Source organism: Pogona vitticeps, chromosome 1, assembly GCF_051106095.1.
Source record: "Pogona vitticeps strain Pit_001003342236 chromosome 1, PviZW2.1, whole genome shotgun sequence".
Classification (NCBI taxonomy): domain Eukaryota; kingdom Metazoa; phylum Chordata; class Lepidosauria; order Squamata; family Agamidae; genus Pogona; species Pogona vitticeps.
Window position 1 is genome coordinate 180652974 of NC_135783.1, and position 16081 is coordinate 180669054.

General features: G+C 42.2%; 1 protein-coding gene across 2 annotated transcripts in view; it reads right to left on the minus strand.

Moving 5' to 3' along the window:
* PARD3B (par-3 family cell polarity regulator beta) overlaps positions 1-16081 on the minus strand; it is a 621722-nt gene that overhangs the window by 490876 nt on the left and 114765 nt on the right. For both annotated transcript variants that reach the window (XM_072978456.2, XM_072978451.2), the window contains exon 3: positions 12743-12917. In XM_072978456.2, coding sequence (XP_072834557.2) covers positions 12743-12917 — 175 coding nt within the window. The remainder of the gene's footprint in view (positions 1-12742; positions 12918-16081) is intronic.

A 16081-nucleotide genomic window follows, 5' to 3' on the forward strand; every position in this document is an offset into this window, starting at 1 on the left:
GGAGCATCGCCTCTAGTATGTCACTCCCTGTACTTTTTGCAGAGCTGGCATCCAAAATTAAGAGTGCCCCACTGATGATGCCATACTGCCACATTTCTGATGTATCCACTATTTCTGAGTTCTCATTTAACACCATATATTCCAGATATACTATCTTGCCTGACAGGCATCTAAAATTTGCTTATAATTACATAATCCAATTCTTCCCTACACAACATTTATTGTTATAAAAAATAAACAATTATACATAATTATGAACAGTAAATCATAAATAATTATGGTTGTTCTCTTCCAAATGCATTGTACATATTCACTTCTCGATACTTTTTTTTTGCTTTTTATAAGCTAGTACAAACTTCTGTATATTCATTTATATTATGTACCCCATGTTCATTTGGATGATCCAAAACATGCATGTCTTCTCTTAACCAGGAACTGTTCAGATGCTCCTCAGCATTGGCTAGCTATCCTCTTTACTAAAATTAATGGAGTTACCAGAGAATTGGGTGCTGATAAGAAGCTACATGAAGAACTACTTTTAAAATGTATTTTTCCAACCTTTGTGGTAGAATAATACTGCAGAAGTTATCTCAAGTAACTTAAAGGACTTGATTGTCCTTCAAAACAGGATTCCTTTTTTAAAAAAGAAAGTATAAGTTGCCTTAAATAGAATCAATATTGTCATGATGATGGGATATCTAGTCAAAGAAATGTAAGATGGAGTCAGGCAGGTTCTGTGTCAAGATGATTTGAGAGACATTAGAATGTGTTTCTCTAAGTGCTTTGAGAATGTTTTTGTAAAGACCATTACAGCACGGTTCAAGATAAAACTGAAGATCGAATCAAGAGGCCCCTGGAAGACTCAACATTCCAAGCTAATTGGAGAAGAGATAAAAACATCTGGACTTTCATGGGAATTAAGAGAGGAGGAAGGCGTTATAGCCCCTTGAGGCTAACTGGTTAACAGCCAGAATTGTCAAGAAGAAGGGAGGAGTTAGAGAGTGTAGAAAATGGACGACATGTTATGTGAGACGAAAGGAGATCCAGTCTGGTTCTGGGATTTGATTCCATAATGATGGGAGAGGAAAGGAACTTGATTGAGAGAGGATGTAAGTAAAGAGAAAGAAGGAGGTGGGGCTAGCCCACTATAGCCCATCTTAGCCCAGCTTAATAGTGTTTCTTATTTTAATGGGAAATAATGATCTTTGAATATGTTCTTTATACTAAAGCTTGAGCAATATAAACTGATTCTATGAAACTCTATTTTTTTCTAATAAAAATTAATTATAAAAATTCTACAAAAGGACTGGTCTCTTGAACAGCAGGGTCTGACTAAATCCAGGGAGTGGAGAGGGCCACAAACTAGCTATCTTTAAGAGTCCTCCCTAACTGAGCTGGAATCACAAAGCCCATGTGTCTGTACTTGCAAAGTACTGGGAAAAAGTAAAGTGTTCTTTTAAGGTGAGACTTGTTCAAGGGCCTACGCACTGCTGAGGTCTTGGGACTTGCTTCAGCGCAAAGGTGGTAGGTAAGTGGCCTGTCAAACTCTCTGACCGAGCGCTAAGTGCTCCTTAGGGAGACCTGTGCAACACAAATATTAACCCAGAAACATCTACATGAAGGATGGGGAACTTGTCAGCCTCCAGAAATTATGGCTCTCCAACACATTCAGTCATGGTATTTACAATTTCACAACCATAATGGGGAGGGGGGGCACTTACACTCAATGTCAGCATAACTGAAGATGTTTCAAACAGAATTATTTTTTCTGAGATGCCAGGGATTATATACTGCATCTGCAACCTGCTCTTACGTCTTGACTAAATACATAAAGCATCTTACAATAAATACAGCACAAAAACACACACATATATAACCTTCAGTAAAACACATGAAGCTGTAATGAAAGAGATCCAAGATTTTTTTTTTCAGGTGGGTAAACTCCATAAATATAAGCATCCCATTTGATACTATCACCATAAAGCAACATTTTTTTAGATCTAATGGTAAAAAGAGGTAACTTATACACAGCACATTACAGAAACCATCCAATCCCAATATATAACTTAGATTTGACAGCTTTCATCCTAGATTATTAAGATGTAACTTGTCCTATGGGCAGTTTCTAAAATTCAAAAGAATTTGGGGGATGAGTAGGTGAGATCCAAGCTACCAGATATAAGCTACTCCGGTCATATTATAGAAAACAGCTTTGCCAAGGCCATCCATTCTGCATGCACTCACTTTTTAAGAAAGAACTTGTAAATCAAGTTAGCTCTATTTTGGCTTTTGATTACATCACTAACAAATTGCAAGCAGTATCAAGACGTATTGCTACATTTTGAACAATATAGATGGTTGCCAAGGGAGACCTCTGATTTCTTTTAAAAGAACACAAAATATTGGAGATAATCAGGAGCGAGTTTAGGAAAAGACAACAGAGACTGTGGTCACACCAGCGAAACATCCCCATTTTCTCATGTCTTTTACTCACTGAGTAGTCATGGGTTGCACTCAAAGGACATAGATCCAGGGATGTGTGTTCTGACATGTTTTCAAACTACTTTAACATTTAACAAAATTAGATGTGCTATGTGCAGCCACACCTCTGTAGTGAAACATATTCCTTCCTGGGGTTTGCTTATGGGTTTTGGTGTTTGTTTTGTTTTTTGTTTTTTGCAATTTTATTCCCTCACTTTTTAAAAAAATATGAATACACTGATGTGATAAAATATGCCTGTGATGGATATATATGTATCTGAGGTGCTTGTGCCTCTTGCAGCACTATGTTCCCCTTAACTGTGGAGAAACTTTAGCCCATTGCATTGGCTGTCCCAAGGCTGTCTAAGTGGAATGATGCTTTACAGCCCTATGTCCTAACATGCCTGGAGGACTTGGGGGATTGCCCAAATACGCTCCCTTTTCCCTCTACTTTCTGGATAGCGCTGGACTCCTGTCATTGTTACCACCTTTCCTTTTCCTTTACAAGCCTCTGCTGTTCTCAGTTCCTAAATTCTACCAACCCCATCCCACCCAACCACCCAGTTAAATATATTCCACACTGCCACTTTAACAAAAATGACAAGTTAATTCTCAATGTGCCAATCTGTCGTACAGCACAGATGGAATCGGTTGATTTCTTCATTTCATGAGCTCAAGAAATCAATTACACCATTTGCTCTGTCCAGTGTTGCATGTGTGGGCTTCCTACTTTGATGAACATGGCCGTGGTTTGTTCACCATTGTTTCCCAGCACCACTCCTTGCAGAGAACACTTAGCTCCCTTTTTTGCAAATTCAACCTTTTTTCACCTACATCTGTACATATGCACTATTGAGAACATTAGCAAGAAAACCTTCCATATTACCAATGGGAAGACTAATAATTACATAGGAAATACTGCAGACCACTTTAGTATCCCATTTCCCCTCCCTATAGTGGTCTTTGTCCAAGAAATCCAGCTCTGATATTCCCTAGAAATCTGTGCTCTGATATTCCCAAAAAATCTTCTCCTATGCTCTGCTAAATTACAGTTGAAATTAAGGAGAGGAGTTGTCACAGTATGTCACAGGGTGCCTTTAGTGTGGCTGTTCCTTTAGGTTTTGGCCTTAATATTGCTTTTACTGTCTTCAACTCAACCGCTAGTAGATAATAGTACTGTACACCAGTGCTCAATTCCCTGCTAATTTACAATTTTTAAAAGGTTGGCTTTACACACCTCCATCCTTGGAAAGTTCTCCTTACCCACCCACTGCCTTTCCTACAGCTATCCTTCCCTCAACCTTTGGTTCTGGTTTCTATCTGGTAGTGTAAAGCTTGTGATATCAACAATTAGCACTGAATTGTGAATTGCCCCAGGTGTTAAAATGATGGTGGTTGTTTACATAATCAGTTTGAAAGCCCCAAGGAGAATTACATTCCCAGGCTCAAAATGAAGATTAAGGAGCAATTGCTGGTTCCATTCCATTCATAAAAGTCCAGCTGTAGTACTGAGTAAAGGGTGGGTTTTTCTGACCAAATCTAATTTTCAAGTGACTGTGCTTGAGGATCCTGACAGCCACTTTGGAGACCTGCCTGAATGGGGGTGAGGAGAGTTGAGGGAGTTTTTTTTTTAAAAAAATATGTTCCTTGATTTTTCATAAGTTATTGTATTTTTCTTTTTAAACTGTGTGCCCTTCTTTCTGGTGGCAGTGGGTGGAAAGGTTCCTCGTGTGTGTGGGTGTACTCTTAAGGAGTTTGAGGAAGGGATTTTCTAGATATCACAAACATGGACAGCAGATGAAGTACCATCAGAAGAAAGGCTGTTCTGCTTTTCTCTTTTTGATGCCATGATCATTACCATTCTTGTTTATAAATGTCAAGAAACATTCTCTAGTCTTGCACTACTAAAACATACAGCTCAGGTCATTTCAAGAAGCACAAAAGCAATTATGAACATTCACAAGTCACTTTTAGTACTTGTCCGTGTGCTTGTGCTCAAAATTGACTTTTGGGATAGACTGCAACTGATGCATGCAGTCCTAGTGCCTTATCTGTCTTTAACTGAAGGTCAAATCAAGTGTACTGGAGATACATATTTTCATAAGGACAACCTTCTGTGTAAATAGAATACAGTAGTTAAGCCTTGAATGCAGGTTGATGGCCCTCTATTGTTATTAAATATTGACTGTGGCACAACCAAATAGTTTCAGTGTCACATACCTTCAACAGGTGAACTATAACACAGGCAAGGGCAGGAGGGGTTGTTGAAAGCAGAAATGAAGAGGAACACAATCAGTGTTATGAGTCTTCAACCTTTTGTGGTTTTAACGGTATTACCAGCTGATCATTCCATAACCAAACTTGTGCATTTTCCAAAGAATGAATGAACAGACTTATTGTCTTAACAGCTGCTTCTAAATGCTGCAAATGACAGGAGAGATTCATCATTTCAATACGGCAGTTCAGCATTGCTGAACATGGGCAAGCAGCAGCACACAGTCCAGGGAAAAACATGGTGGGGTGGTTTGTAATCACAAACATTGAAGGAGGCCAATCTCTGTACCCCAGGAGGAGCTGGGGTACAGAGACTGAACGGAAAAGGAGGACGAACCTTGTTTTCCCATTGCTCTTGGTTATCCTGACCTGTGTATTAACTCTAGTTTCTCCCATACATCATTCATAGAGTTGACTAAATGCAGATCCTAGCATAGATGGGAAAGGTTGCAGGGTAACTGGAAGAGCACTGCCAAAAGGGTAACAAAAGGGAAACATCTTATGACACTGTTGGTGCAGCACCACCTGGAAGACGAAGCTGTATATCTGAGTGAAGTATGGGCTGAAGGCCCTATTCAAATAAGCACTAAGAGCTTCTTGAAGAGAGCATTTGACAAAGGTTAACTGACGCATTGACACAAATGCTACGGTGAAATTTTAAAAAATTAAACAAAATTTAAAAGGACATCCATGCAACAGTAATGGTGTTCCTCTTGTACAAAAACAGTAGTTTAGAAAAGTCACAATACGATTCTTCACACATACCATCAAAAAAACCCTGCAACAAATAAAGTTGAAGGCCCTAGCCGAGTGCAGTTACCACACTCAGTGAGCAAATGATTCACTAATGGCTATGTGTCATGTGACTGCAAATTAATGTTACAAACTCAATGGGGGTAAGGAAGGCAACATTTGGCTGGTGTGACCACGGCCCGAGATTGTTTAACATCCTGGCATGCACAATCTCTCCCCCCCACACACACACACACGGTCACCATCCTTGTGGACACTGCATTTATTGTCAGTACATAAGTACAATGACTGAGTTTGCGGATGATGATGGTGACAAGAAATATAAAAATCGCCACTTGCGACACCAGCTGGGTGATATATGCCATCAGATTTCCCCACAACAAGCTCTATAGAGAAAGACACCCAAGGCCCTTAAAGTACATGTAGGAGAACATCTAGGCAACATCAGAAATAAAAGACTGACAATCCCCCTTTGGTCAGTTATCACATGGGAAACAACTATCTTGTAAAGGATTTACAGTTCTGGACTATTGATGCTGCCATGTAAGCAATGATAAGGCTCTGTCGAATGGGGAGATTGAATGGATACTGAGCCAGGGCACATAGGCTCCCAAAGGTTTAAATGAAGAAATAGATTTTCTTTAGCAGTATGCCTTCTTTCAAATGCTTGCCTTGTACCTCTGGAGTCTGTGGATTAATCAGAGTGACCTCGAATAACAGCTGTGTAAGATAACATTCATTAATAGGGGATATTTCTCCCGCTATGTCATGATTAATCTATTAGAGCTGTGTACAGACCAAATAAAAGAAAAATATTTAATATAGACCAAAAATCAACAATATGTAAAAAATATATAATGGCTGCATTTGTCAATTAAATGTAATAATAAGCTGAAATAATATTTTCTTTGTTAATAATTTAAAAATTTAGAAAGTTCTATCTCTTATAATGTAAAAATATAAATATGAAAATGTATTGCCTCTCGCCCTTTTTAAAATTTGTTTTATATAGCCCCAGGAGAAGGCCATACATTAAGGATGAAACACGATGGGCAATTTTGAATTGAAATAAAGGATTCTTGCATCCAGAGACTGCAGTTTCTCCTTTGGAATATAAACTGCAACAGCCAAGGAGGCAAAAAAAAAAAAAAAAAAAAAAAAAAAAAAAAAAACAATCTAGGAACTGAGCTTTCTCAGTTGTGGCTCCTTCCTTCTGGAATAGGTTTCCTACAGAGGTTAGCCAGGTATCATTTCTCTCTGTTTTTACTAAGCTAATTAAGACAGAATTATATAAAGCTGACTTCTACTAGTGCACATATTGACCTGAGATGCTCAAATGGGTCTTAAAATGTGTGTACAGTGGTGCCCCGTATAGCGAGGTTAATCCGTTCCGGATTAACCTTTGCTATACGAAATCTTCGCTAAGCGGGAAGTAAAAAGCCATTGGAACGCATTAAACTTCATTTAATGCGTTCCAAATCGGCCCTAAACTTCCCACTTAGAGAAGTTTCCTGGCTCCGGGCAGCCATTTTCGCGCCCTCCCCTCGCTTGCCGAGGGCGCGAAAACGCCGCGGGGGGCCATTTCGGGTCGTTTTGAAGCCGCAAAACAGCTGTTTTGCGGCTTCAAAACGGACCCGAAATGGCCCCGCGCCGCGTTTTCGCGCCCTCGGCAAGCGAGGGGAGGGTGCGAAAACGCGGCGCGGGGCCATTTCGGGTCGTCCGCGGCCGTTTTGAAGCCGCCGATCAGCTGATCGGTAGCTCCAAAATGGCCGCGGGACGCCCAATCGTCGCAAAGCGAGGTGCGGCGATTGGGTGCTCCGTATAGCGATCCCGAAAAAGGGGATCGCTATACGGATTCGTCGTTGTACGGTGCACTCGCTAAGCGAGGCACCACTGTATTTTAATTTAATTAATTTAATTTAATTTAATTTAATTTCATTTCATTTAATTCATTCATTCATTCATTCATTCATTCTATTTATATCCCGCCTATCTGGTCATGTGACCACTCTAGGTGGCTTACAAACACATGGAACAACAAATAAATATAACAAAAAAGAAACTGTTACATCAAATAGCAGTACTTCAAGATGGAGAAAATAAAATAAAAAATAAACCAAAAAAAGAAAAAAAAAGAAAAGAAAAGAGAAGAGGAAAGAATCAAATATTAACTGGGGGGAAGGCCTGCCTGAACATCCATGTTTTTAACTGGTTTTTAAAAATACCCAGCGAAGGGGCTGGGTTCACTGTTTTAGCCAGGGTTTAATGTATTTTTACAAAACAACACTATTACATAGTGTTTGTATTGTATCATTTTACTGTAAGTTATTTATTTATTTAAAATATTTTTACCCCGCCTTTCTCCTTAAAAAGGACCCAAGGTGGCTTACATCATTGAAAGACAATCTCTGGAGCTGAAAACAATGAGCATACGACAGCAGTTTAAAAGACAATCTTTATAAGTACAATGAGTATAAAAATGAGTATGAAAATGCAGCTTACACTCTTAAAAGAAAATATTAAAGTTAAAACAATTATACAATTTAAAAAGGAAAAACACTGTTCTGAGAGACAGTAAACACAAGTAGTACTAAAGACCCTTCAGAACAGCAATGCTTAAAAATCCATCTAAAAATCACACTCAGGTAGCCAGTCACTGAGGAAAGGCTGCTTGCCTGAAGAGCAAGTCTGCTTGCAGAAGGACAGGAAAGATGGGACCAGCCTGGCATCCTGTGGGAGGGAGTTCCAAAGTCTGGGAGCGATGACAGAATGATCTCTCCTGTGTCCCCATCAGAGGTACCTGTGAAAGTGGTAGGACTGAGAGAAATTCCCCTCCTAATGATCTTAACACCCGAGCCCGCTCATAATGGGAGATACAGTCTTTGAGACAGGTCGGATCCAGGCCAGCACTTTGAATTGTGCCTGGAAACTGATTAGCAGCCAGTGGAGCTGCTATAACAGGGGGGTTTATGTAATCCTTGTAGCCACCCCAGTCAGCAATATGGCTGCTGCATTTTGGATCCACTGAAGTTTCCTGACGCTTTCCATTGGAAGTCCCGCATAGAACATGTTGCAGTAATCCAGCTGGGAAGTAACTAGGGCATGTGTCACCATGGTCAAATCAGATCTCTCTAGAAACAAACAAAGCTGGTGCACTAGCTTTAATCGTGCAAATGCACTTCTGGCCACGACTGAAACCTGGGCATCCAGACTCAGAGATGAATCCAGGACCACCTCCAGGCTGCGCACCTGTGTTTTCATGGGGAGTGTAAACCTATCTAGTATAAGGTGTATCCCTGTTCCTTGATCTACCTTTCAACTGACCAGGAGCACCTCTGTCTTGTCTGGATCAAGATTGAGTTTATTCACCCTCATCCAACCCATTACTGATACCAAACAGTGATTTAGAGATGAAACAGCTTGCTTGGATTTAGGTCGCAGAGAGATGAAGAGTTGAGTGTCATTGGAATACTGGTAACACCAAACCCCAAACGTTTGGACAATCTCTCAAGTGGTTTTATGCGATGTTAAATAACATAGGAGACAAAAAAAAAGAACCTTTAGGGACCCCGCAGGTCAGCAGTTGGGGTGTCAAACAGGAGTCCCCCACTGCCACCTTGAGTTTTCCTTTCCAAGAAGGATGTGAGCCGCTGTAAAACAATGCCTCTGAGTCCTATTCCAGAGAGATCCGTTGAGAGGATACTATTGTCGATAGTACTGAAAGCCGCTGAGAGGTTCAGCAGAACCAACAGGGACACACTCCCCCTGTCCAGTTCCTAGCATAGGTCACCCACCAAGGTGACCAAAGCCGTCTCTGTCCCATAACCAGGCCTGAAGCCAGATTATCTGGATAATCTGTTTCATTTAGGAACTTCTGGAGCTGAGAAGGTCACAATCCACTCTAGTGCCTTGCCCAAGAATGGAATATGAGATACTGGTCAGTAATTATTCAGTATTGTGAGATCCAGAGAAGGCTTTTCTGAAAAAACAACAATGATCTCATACTATTGCCTCTTAAGCATAATGTGATCCTACCTTGTTGCAAGGAGGCATTCACCACTCTTCCTACCCATTCAACCAGTATAGTACCTTTCTCATAGCTTTTCTAAGCCAGAAAGGGCAAGGATCCTCACTTCCCCAAGGGTCCTGACCACATCATCAGGCTGCAGAAACTGAAATTCACAGGGCAGGTAGAGGCCATAGTTACATCCAAATCAGACCAGATTTCAGCAATTTTGCCTACAAAGTGTTGTGCAAATTCTTCACAGCAAGCTTCAGTGTGGTCTGCATTATATTCCTGGGTGCCAGCATGCAACAGACCTTTTGATCATTTGAAAAAGCTTCGCTAGGTGATTCTCTGCAGACTCAATGGTGGCAGAGAATGACTTCTTCACCACTTCCACTGCCATGGAATAGGTCTTCCAATGGGCCCTAACGTGTGTTTGATCAGATTCACTCTGAGTTTTCTGCCAGCATCACTCAAATCTACATGCCACTCGTTTCATCACCACCAGCTCCCCCATAAACCACGCAGTCAGTTTGACTCTTTGTAGGAGGAAAGGTTTAGGAGCAATCATGTCAATGGCTCTTGCCATTTCCTCATTCCAGAGTATGAGGAAGGCATTCAACAGAACCAGGTATTCAACAGAATCACCTGGCAATCACCTGCCAAGGAGACAGGGAACTACCCAAGGGCAATCAGGAAACCATCTGGATCCATCAGCCTTCTGGAGTGGATTGCCTTAGTCTGACCCCTACCTTTGCAAAGGCTCTGCAGCATTCCAGGGAGTCTAAATCATACCAGGTAATGGTCAGTCCATGACAATGGAAATACATAAAGTTCCTTCACACCCAGGTCACTGACATCCATGCCAGTACAGAAGACCAGGTCTAAAGTATGACCTGCAGCTTTGGTGGAGGAAAATACCATTTGGGACAGATCTATGGTCAACATGGAGATCATGAATCCCCTGTTGTGAACCACCCAGGGAGTGACAGCACTAACAAAGTTGTATAGAAGTGAAAGGAACCAACCAACCAGCCAGCCAGCCAGCCAGCCAACCAATCATTTCCCATGTTCTACCATTTAGCACTGTTTAGCACTTTCTTCTATTTAGCACTTTAAGTTGTTAAAAGCAATATAAGGGAAATGATACCAAAAAGCAACTTAAACAGTCATGTAGCATTTTGCTTTCCTAATACGCCTTATTTTCCGTTTACCTTCTAAGAGTCAATAAAATTAATTAGTGGTTGATACCAAAAGCAACTTATGACACATTTTGATATCAAAAGAAACCTATGATAGATCAGTTACTATTACTTTTTTTTACCTAATCAGTGTCACAGATATTTTACAGACTATAGATATACTATTTATGCTGACACAGGCAAACACATTAAAGTAAGCCAAGGACAAAGGAAACAGATTGCAATAAACATCACAGAAATCGATACATGTGAGAAAAGAATAAATTTGCGGCTCGGACCTCTTAGCCAATAGTGGGGTCACTCTGGACCTCTAGATGCTTTTACCCTACATTTTCTATTGGCCTTAACCAACAGCAGAAGTGCTGAAATTCATAGGAGTTACTGTTCAGCCTTCCTAAAAGTGTCAGTAAGAGAAAAGTTGTTATATGGATTAAGCAATCCAAGATTTTCTCTAAACATTTCTCACAGTAACAGTGGTAGATTCTCTTCATTTGCTTTCACAATTAATGAAGAAACCCTATACAGTATTAAAATTTGGGCATAAATACTGTTAAATTATTGCTTCCCATTGTTAAATAACTTCATTCACTTTATTGGGCAGCTTCAGGCTTGCCGACGAAACTTCAGCCCAGCCTTGTCAGAGGGGCTTTCCTGGGAGGCAGCATGGCCACCCCTGCCCGGGAGGAGAGGCTTTCTCGGCTTCCAGTTTCCGATCGGCCCTCCTCACCTCTTCCAGTCCCCCCCTCCGCTCTTTTCCCCGTCCTCGCCCCCTTCCTCCTCCTCCTCCCCTCTCCGGGCCCCCCCCCCCGGCTTTCCCTCCTCGCCCGCCCGCCCAGGGAAGGCTGGCCGAGGCGCCCGCTCCCCCAGCGGCGCGCTTCCCTTTGGAGAGGCCAAGGGCGCCCGGCGAAGGTGACGCGCCCGGGCACCGTGCGCTCTCAGCCACCTGGGCGCCCGGGCAGCGGGCCAGGCCGGGCCAGGGCGGGCGGGCGGTGGGGGAGGATCCCAGGCGAGGCTGCCTCCTCCTCCTCCTCCTGCCGCTCCCGCTCCGCCCTCCGGCCCTCCCCGGCCCTGGCGCGCCACGGCGAGGAAGCGAGCGAGCGAGCGAGCGGGGCGGGGGATGCGCCGGCCAGACCCTCCGGCCGGCCACCAGCACCAGCCGCGGCCCGAGAGCAGCCGGCGGGCAGGCAGGGCCGGGAAGCCGCGGCGTCTCGGCTGCCCGCGCTAACCTTGAACAAAGCGCGCAGCCGCCGCCGCCAGCTCCGCGGGCGCGAGAGGGAGGCAGAGCGGCCGCGTCCCCATGGCCGCCGCCTCCGCCGCCCGGAGCCCGCCTTCGCCGCCGCGCTAGGAGCCGGGCCTCGGCGTTGCCCCCCCTCGGGCGCGGGTGCGCTCTTGGGCCGGGTGGGGAGGTTGGGGGGGATGCCCCAGCTGGAGGGGCGGGAGGAGGAGGAAGGAGGGGGAAGAGGAGGAGGCAAGGCAAGGCAAGGCAAGGGAGGGAAGGCTCCCTTTCGCTCTCTCGCTCACTCGCTCTCTTTTGGGGAGGGGGGCTCAGCCTGGCCCTGCGCTGAGGCAAGAACCGGCCCTTCTGACCATCGGCCCTTCTGGCATTTGCCAGAATTGCCAGATGGCCAGTCTGGCCCTGCTCCCACACAACCTTCTCTGTTAATGAGGCAAATAGCAGACCGGGGGGGGGAGGACACCCTGAGCGTAATGTCAGGTAATACAGTATTCCATTTTTCACTATCATGCCATCCTCCATTGCTTGGGATATTATTTTTTGGACAGTCATTTTAAAATACTTTGCTTTGTTTTCTGTGCTCCATCAGCCCTCGTTATTTAAAGAGCAGCACAGAATTTTGTATTAACATTTTATTTTTTTAAAAAAAACACTTTAAAATGTGTACTTGCAATTACAGGTTAACACTACTCATTGTTAGAACACATGGAGATTAAGAAATCTGCAGCAACTGGATATGTTTCTGATCCAAGGTAGCAATGAACTTAAAAATATAAAATCATGAGCACATACCTAGTTTCAGGGCAGAGGGTGTCACTTCAATCTCTCCTCCAATTGGCTGAAAGGCAGCCAGCTGGGCAGCTACCTCTGTCTCAAAAGTATCTGGATGGCTGTTTCCATCTGTCAGACTGCCACCAGTGTCACCGGACTTGGGGAGCGAATCTTGCTCATCATACACAGCAACCAGCTGTAAATAGGAAAGTTAGTTTATGAAACTTTCATAACAAAGTTTGGAACCCTATATGAAACAAACAAAAAATCCACAAAGGTTCATATCCAAATTAACACATGTCACAACTTGTGCCTGCCATGGAGCTTTCTTGCTCACACTTGTTTCCTGTCTGCAAGGTCCCCAGGGGGCCATTCTCAAAAGGGTTTCTGGGTCATTCTGACATTTTAAGTCTATATCGTACTTCAACTTACAAGTGAACAGAATCAATAAGCAGGCAAAATTAACCTTCAAAAAGTAGAATGCACAATATGGAACAGAGAATATTTAGAGATGTGATCATGATCAGCAGAATTGCAAAAAGGTGAAGCAATACTGAAAAGCAAAAAAATACAGAAAGGCAGGACAACAGAACCAACACTTTCCAAAAGCTTTCTTCAATGGGTATGCTTTTATATCTAGAGCTGTAAAATCTCAGAACTTGGTGGGATTCCCCTGGAGAGGGCATTCCACAGAGTACTGTATAGTACTTCTGAGAAATACTCTTTTCCGTGGGGGCACACAACACAATTCTAGAGGTTCAGCAGACCATTATAGTCCAAACATTTTAGGCACTTTAAAAACAAAAAATGAGTAGTCGGGTTTGTTTGCAAACAAACAGGCAGCCAGTCTAAATAAAAACAAAACACAGTAAAATGTGTGGAGGAAAATCTCAGGAACTGATGTTTTACTGAGCAATTACATCCTTCTGGCTTCTCTCAGATGAAACTAGTTTTACAAGTTTATAGGGTCCGTTTTGGGCCCTCACTTTAAATCAAAGAAACTAAAGCTTTAAGATCTGGCTGAGATTATTTTGGGGCTCTTTGCTCCTGCTCTGCAATGCCCAGCTCGAAGAACAGGTTTTTAGGACTTGAAAACTCACTACATTTTGATGTTTTAATGCTCCATTAGAGTTATTATCCCCCCCTTGCTTCAGGATTTCTGCCCAACAGAGAAAAGCACTCCAAAAACAAATGTAGTGACTGATACAGCATCCAAACCAAAGCATAACAAAGCATTTTGCAGACAAACAATTTAGATATAGACCTCTAAATTATAAGCCAAATTGTACTCATAATCAAAAAGGGCAAAACTGAATAAAAGTAACAGCAGCAAGAAGACAGGACAACATTCAAGTTCATTTCAAGTTAGGTCACAAGTATGAAGTCTAAAAAGCAGAATTGTGCATATATTGATGGGAGTGGCTTTTTAAAATTGCTACTGAACTTTAGTTATACAGACAGCAAAAGCAGATACATATACAGTACAACTCTGGAATGATAAATTGTCAGGAACCAAGAGGGGACTGGAATGGCTTACATTTAAAAAGTAGAACAAAAAGGAAGTTATGAGAATGTATGCAGCAAAAATAAAAGGATGTGTGTTCCCCCCCCCCGACACAAACAGAAATAAAGTAGAGCAGAGGACAGAAAGAAAATTAAACCAGATTTAGTGCAGAAAATAAAGTAAATTTTTAAAGAGTGAAAAAAGAGAAGCAGCCCAGTGATCATCGGGTTAAATTAAGGGGCACGTGTTGAGGAGAAAAGAGCAATGTTAAAGTAAGTTACTTTTATATACTAGAGTAATGGTGTGTGATTCTGAAAAATAAAAGGGAGGGGTCTTATTGTGCCTACAGCATTATTGCACTTGCAGCTTTGATATGCCTGTGTCATTTTCCCTGCTCCAGTATATTAATTTTCTCCAAATACAACATTCTTAAAAGTGGTAAATTGTTTGATATTTAGAAGTGGTTCTCTTACATATACTGTACAAAAGTGGAAGAAGCTACAGCTCTACAGAAGGCACTGTGATGCATTTTCCTGTGCCCTGGGAACTTCCCATACTATGATATGGGAGGAAGGTCTCAATTTTACACACAATCCACATATACATAATGAAGTCAGGTATAATTCCATAGGGCTGGTGCATAAGACTTTCTGTCAGTCATTAAAAGAAATGCCCAGCAATTTGTTGGACGGCTGAATAAAAGGCAAGTGGCTAGACTTACACATGAAACAATTGTTGGTCAACTCTGTATGAAGAGTCATGTTAGTCTGTCTGAGGCACCGCACCTTAGACGCTGTGATTGGAAACAGTTCATTAAATCAATCCCTGATGTGACTCAATCATTAGCTCAAAAACTAAGCCCTACTGGCAAAAAGAAAAATCCAACACAACTTTACTAAAAATACTACCAGGAGAGTGACCCCAACACTAAGTGATAACCACAGGGGGGCAAATACATTAGAACAGGAAGTAAGGTTTGATCAAGACAAGTATAAACTCAAGAGGAGTGCAATGAGAACTTTAAAAAAAAAAGGCAGTCCAGTGAGACACTCTTCAGCGGCAAGTAAATCAATTAGGGCTCCTAGCAGTTTCCTCAGGATTATGAAAGTATTAAAGTAGTTTACTACTACATGCCAACTCATGAATACATGACATGATAATGTAATGTAGCCCAACCTGACTAACCTAGAATTGTTAATTTAAAAGAATTATAACAAATGTAAAAAATTTTTTAAAAATCCAAAATAGTGAAGGCAGACAAAACTGCAAAAGCAGGACTGCAGTTGAAATTAAGACAAAAGCATGAGTAGAGAAGAATTATGCAAATTTAACATTAAATTTGAAATTGTGGAAGATTTTATATACCTTAGTTCAATTATCAGCATAGATGGGCAGAAACTGCTGGTTCAGCAGTTTGTGTCGGTTTGGTGGATGGCTGAACGTGTGTTCCTGCAGTTCGGTGCTCTGCCCCTTCCAATAGGTGCCTACTCAGAGGCATTGCCTGGAGGAGGTGGGACAGGGAAACCAGAGTGCTGCTTCTAAGTGAGCACCCACTGGAAATGGGGAGGGCACTGAACTGAGGAAGACCTTTTCAGCTGCTTGCCAAACTGGCACAACCTGCCAAACCAGCGGTTCATGTCCATCTCTAATCATCAGCTCCAATGGAGACGACTGCCAAGAAATCAGAAGAATGTGATTTGCAAGGGCAGCTGTGAAGAATAATAAAAGTGTAAAGATGTTATCACTGGAGAACAAGGCCAAGATCATGCAGTAATATTGCATGTCCAATAGGGTGTAAGGATGTAAAAGTGGGACTGTGAAGAAAAGTGACCGGGAAAAATTGATTTGTTCAAAAT